At 42.7% G+C, this 6000-nt stretch overlaps 1 protein-coding gene across 6 annotated transcripts in view; it reads left to right on the forward strand.

Annotated features, from left to right (window-relative positions):
* Nucleotides 1-2483, forward strand: part of LOC308243090 (mediator of RNA polymerase II transcription subunit 18) — a 102926-nt gene extending 100443 nt beyond the window's left edge. For all 6 annotated transcript variants that reach the window (XM_080658219.1, XM_080658220.1, XM_080658222.1 and 3 more), the window contains one exon: nt 372-2483. In XM_080658219.1, coding sequence (XP_080514345.1) covers nt 372-387 — 16 coding nt within the window. In that variant the 3' untranslated portion in view covers nt 388-2483. The remainder of the gene's footprint in view (nt 1-371) is intronic.
* Nucleotides 2484-6000: the final 3517 nt, after the last annotated feature.

Genomic DNA, 6000 nt, shown 5'->3' on the forward strand with positions numbered 1-6000 from the left:
TGACGAGCCTTAGCCACATTAAAGAGGAGATGCCTAGAAGATAGTTGAATATTCAGCCTAGAGTGCAAGGAGAAACAAGGTCTAAAGATAGCACACTGCCCTAGCTGGTTTGGCTCAGTGGATAGAGCGTTGGCCTGCAGACTGAAGAGTCCCGGGTTCAATTCCAGTCAAGGGCACATGCCTGGGTTACGGGCTCAATCCCAGGTAGGGGCATGCAGGAGGCAGCTGATCGATATTTCTCTCTCATCGATGTTTCTAGCTCTCTATCCCTCTCCCTTCCTCTCTGTAAAAATATCAATAAAATATATTTAAAAAAAAAAAAACAATCTATAATATCTGGTAACTCAGCTTTTTTTGATCTCCTGTTTTAGCTACCATCGTCCATGATGCTGAAGTTTGTGAGGAACTAAACAACCCCCCAAAACAGGGCTACTTTGCTGCTTCAGTCTCCAGAATGGCCTGGCGGGAACTTCAGCACTTACCAGCACAGCCAGAATTGAGTCTTCTGGGGTAAACAGCACTTCTATGAATGTAGCGTTTCACTGGAATGGATTCTCATGTGCTGCCTTGTGCAGAACTGAACTCTGTCAGTGCTTTGAACCTTTTCCTATTGCAGCATACTTGAGGGGTATTCCCTCACCAGCCACAAACGTTCTGGGCCACTTGCACGTTCTGCGTTTTATTGGCTGCACCACACCAATGAGACTGCCTGTGCTGAGGCACAGTTCGCACCGTTAGCCTTACCTGCTCTGTCCTGGTTGTGAGATCCACTTGTGTAGGCGCTAAATTCCAGCCATTGAATCCAGTTGGTGGTGGGGAAAACCGAGAGGGCCCCATCTTCTAGCAAAGGGGCCCCCACTTCTAGGGGAAGCTTCCTACCATGCTGGCATGTCACCTTGCACTATACCTCTTGGAACAGCAATACCGTCCTCTGCAGGCAGTCCAGCCTGAAAGAAGCTCAGGATCTGTCGAGTGCTTCCTTTTTTTATTATTATTATTATTTTAATCTTGAAGTGATGGAAACTTATGTTCAATCTGACCTGCAACCAGATTCCAAGTTGGGAAAAGGCAAAAGCATGTGTTTTCTATGTACAAAACCAAAAAACGCCTTTATGTTAATGCTAACTTGGCAGAAAACTGACTCATGGCTTAAATGTTAAAAGCTGTTGTACGTTTGTTGCACCAAATGATACTGTAAATCATTTTGCCCAATAGATATATTCTCCTCCATAAAGCAGAGTTGTAGCAACTCTGTGGGAGTTGTGTGCTATTGGCCCCCACACTTCCAGCCAGAATCACAGCAAAGTCCTAGGGATGTTGGATGCTAAATCAGGTCTTCGGAGAAGCGATTAGGAGGGGCACCCACTGCTCCTCTCCTCCTCAGCACAGATGTTTGTCCTCCTGCTGCCCCTCTGGCAGCTTCCACCTCACTCATCCTACTCTTCCAAGCTGGAGCCAGTGTAGTCGATGCCTGGCCATTGGCTCAGCCTCCACCCCCTTTTTTGTAATATATATTAATATGGTTTCCTAAAACAAGATTCAGTTGCTTTCTTTGAATTTTTATTCAACCTTACAGCCTCACTGTTTCCCTCTAATTCCTATCTACACTTAATTGAAGAAAAAAAATAGTTTCTAGTTAACTAATGAATGTAGCTTTTTCTTTTTAATGTTCAGAAAATTGTGGCTGTTTTATAGATTACTTCTGCAGTTCCCATTGTTCTGTATGTAATCTTTCAGTAGATTTTTCCTTTTTACTCCTTTATGTCCATGTAAGATTTGGTGAAGAGTCAGAATATCATGTTAAGACAAAACGCTAAAGTGACCTTAAAAGTAGTGTTCTCTCTCTGTATGGGTAATAGGAGGTATAATTCTCAGTGACTGTCAAATGCTTTATGGCTATGGAAATATACTGGGTTCACATCTCCTTGAAACTGATTAACATTTGGCCTGGGGGAAAGACAAGAGATAACCCCACACTGTTGTCAGAGGTCTGTATATAAGGCGGGAGCACATTACCTGCTAACTTGACTTCTAACTTTCCGGTCTTGTTGGTTTGGAGATTACCTGGCTTATGTCAGAATTCTCTGTGGCTTAAGATGACATTGTCAAACCCTTTACTGCCTTTCTTTCCCTTAATGTGCCAAGCTTGAAATAGGATTTGACTTCCTGAGCTTCTTGTTTGCTTTCTATGTGCCACCAAGAAATCTAATTCATCTTTCATCTCATGTTCTTTTGAAACAAGATACTTTGGGGGGTCAAGTCTTTTCAGGTGATTTTTATATATATACATATAAATATAAAGGATTTTGTGTCCTTTCCTTGTAAGTAACAATTCACAGTCATAATGTATAGAAGAAATGAAAGTGTGATGTATTGTACTTTAAAATACTTCCCTGATGTACAGAATCTCCTTGTAAAATAAATAATTGCATTGTATATCAGTCTTTCTACCAACATTAATTATTAAAGTATTTTAGGATTTTAAAAAACTATACTATTCTGGTATGAAGTATTTATTTTATATTCTACCTTATTCCAAAAGATTTAAGCCTGCTTAAAAATGATACCTAAAATACTGCTAGACAGCCTTAATGAGAAGTAGATGAGGAGGGAAAGATAATAGTAAGAACATTAAGTGTAGCCCTAGCCGGTTTGGCACAGTGGGTAGAGCGTCACCTTGCAGACTGAAGGGTCCCAGGTTCGATTCCAGCTAAGGGCACATGCCCAGGTTGTGGACTCGATCCCCAGTAGGGGGCGTGCAGGAGACAGCCGATCAATGATTCTCTCATCATTGATGTTTCTATCTCTCTATCCTTCTCCCTTTCTCTCTGAAATCAATAAAGGTATATTTAAAAAAGAAGAAGAAGAAGAAGAAGAACATTAAGTGTAGCCAGAGATACTCAGTCATGTTTGTGAATGACTGCACACATATAGAAAAAGAATAGGCTGCAGAGAGGAAAACCAACTGTGAATCCCATAGTATGTACCAGGTACTGCTCTTGGTCCTTTATCCTATTTATCCCACCCCTAGTCTGGGAAGTAAGTAGAAATAGACTCATTTTACCATCAAAGAACCTAAGAGGTGAATTTGCTTCCCCAAGGTCAAAGCACATTGTGTGACCACTCTGCATATATTCAAGGACAAGCAACTGCATCCCAATCATCCCTATAAGGATTACTCTGTGTGGACCACATATCAGCCCACAGGCTGACATCACAATAAGACAGTTCATACCTCATATATACTCCTCTCTGGCTAGCAGCCCAGTTTCATTGATGGTGGCCTCACCAGTGACTCACTTTCTACTTGTCACTTCAGAGACTGGCCTTGGTTAGTCCACCACCCTTTACCCAGGGTTTAAAGAAACCATGAGTCAGAACTCATGTCATTGGGTTTCACCTGCTCCCAGATTTTCCTTCTAGTCCTCCAAAGAGGCCTCAATTGCCATTACCCTTTTGAGGTTAAGCATTGTTGCCTGTGCACATTGCCCAGTGTTGGCTGAAACAATGAATGAGTTTAGGGTTCTTGTGGATTTAGATTACTATATCCCAGGAGAGGGAGGACTGTAGTAGAGTGAGAGGTTTGGAAAACCACTATCAAAAAGGGAAAGTCCATGCCCTACCTGGTTTGGCTCAGTGGATAGAGTGTCAGCCTGCAGACTGAAGAGTCCTGGGTTCGCTTCCAGTCAAGGGCACATGCCCAGGTTGTGGGCTCGATTCCCCAGTAAGGGGTGTGCAGGAGGCAGCCGATCAATGATTGTCTCTCATCATTGATGTTTCTATATCTTCCTCCCTCTCTCTTCCTCTCTGGAATAAATTAAAATGTATATTTTTAAAAAGCGAGGAGGGGAGGAGTCCAGTGGATATTAAGTGGGAGGGGATGAGATAGAAAGTGTACTTATAAAAGATGAGAATGTACAACAACAAAAAGCCAAGCTCTGACTCCAAAACACAGACAACCACTGTTTCAATTCCAGCTCCAGGAGGCCTGAGGGCAAAATAGAAACCACCAGCAACCTGGATCCACCACTTGCTCCATCTGTCTCTTTTGTGGATACCATTCATTTCTTCCCCCATGAATTTTTGCCTCCTTCATAAAACATCTGACAGGAACAAATGCCCTCAATTTCCCTCCATCTGTTACTGAGGATACACACACATTTTATTCATCCATTAATTTGTTTAAAGTTTATCTTCTTCCTACCCTAAAAAAATCTTCCTTTGATCATATTTTCTCTTCAACCTATTGTCCTATCTCCTGCTTTTCCTACACCTCCTTCACATAATCTATTTTAATGTTAAACAACTTAAATTTCTGTACAATCCAAACAGTTGAGCTAAATGAGTAACAAGTAGAGGAGGAAGACCTGATGGAGAAGTAAACTGAACAGGCTTCTTGACATTGGTTGTGACCTCTGATCTGTATGCATGTTTTCCATTTCTAAAGCCATGTTCATTCAACTCATTAAAATCTCAATTAAATTTAAAATAAAAATGGCTGCCCTAGCCAGTTTGGCTCAGTGGATAGAGTGTCGGCCTGCATACCACAGGGTCCCAGGTTCAATTCCCATTAAGGGCACATACCTTGGTTGCAGGCTCCTCCCAGGCTTTCCCTGAGGTCACTGGTGATTTCTTTCTTTTTTTTTTTTTTAATATATTTTATTGATTTTTACATTGAGGAAGAAGAGGGACAGAAAGTTAGAAACATCCACGAGAGAGAAACATCTATCACCTGTCTCCTGCACACTCCCTACCGGGTATGTGCTGGCAACCAAGGTACATGCCCTTGACTGGAATCGAACCTGGGACCCTTGTGTCCGCAGGCAATGCTCTATCCACTGATCCAAACCAGTTTGGGCCGGTGATTTCTTAATTACTGCATCAAAAGCCTGTTTCCAGCTCTTAATGTATTTACTCTGAAACATGGATATTTTAGACCATGTTTCTTGTCCTCAAAACTTCTTCCTTGGCTTCTGAGACACCCACGTCTCCTGATTCTCCTCCAATCATCTTTCCCTGTTCTTCTTCCCTGACCACCATTTAAATGATGGGTTTCCATGTCCTCTCATCACTCTTCCTGCTTTCCCAAGGTGACTTCAGTCAGCACTGTTATTCTGATAACTTTGAAATCTTTACCTACAACTCAGGTTTCTTGCTGGAGTCCATCCCTATCTCCAATTGACCTTTGGAGATTTACACACACCCGGGGGCAAAAATAGGTTTACAGTTGTGAGTACATGAAACACAGAGTTTATATTTCTATCATTTATTAATTACTAGAGGCCTGGTGCACGAATTCGTGCACCAGTGGGGTCCCTCAGCCTGGCCTGCAGAATCAGGCCAAAACCGGCTCTCCAACATCCCTGAGGGGTCCCGGATTGCTTGCGAGAGGGCGTAGGCCAGGCCAAGAGACCCCACCAGTGCACGATCAGGGCTGGGGAGGGACACAGTAGGTTGGCCAGCTGGGAGGGACCACAGGAGGGCTTCAGGCCATGTCTGGCCCATCTCACTCAGTCCCAATGGGCCAGACCGTAGCAGCAAGCTAACCTACTGGTCAGAGCATCTGTCCCCTGGTGGTCAATGCATGTCATAGCGAGCAGTTAAGCGGCCTTAGCATATCATTAGCATATTACGCTTTGATTGGTTTAACAGCTGACCGGACACTTAGCATATTAGGCTTTTATTATATAGGATTGTATTATTTATTTGTGTATATTTTTTCCCACCCCTGTGTATATCCAAATGTTCCCAACATAACATATATGCTCCTTTAATGTCTACCCCACAGCCTACTTTCTCAATTATCAGAGTTAGAGACCACCATATGTTCAGCCTCCCAAACCTGAAACTTTGGTTTTATATGCAAGTTCCTCTCTTACCTTGCAGGTTCAGTAGGACAATAAATTCTCTACCTCGGAAATGTCTCTTGATGTATATTTCTCCTCTTGCCTTGTTTACAATCCAGATCCAAAGTCTGGAGGACTTTGTAATCTCCAGTCT

This window comes from Plecotus auritus, assembly GCF_963455305.1.
Source record: "Plecotus auritus genome assembly, chromosome: 2".
Classification (NCBI taxonomy): domain Eukaryota; kingdom Metazoa; phylum Chordata; class Mammalia; order Chiroptera; family Vespertilionidae; genus Plecotus; species Plecotus auritus.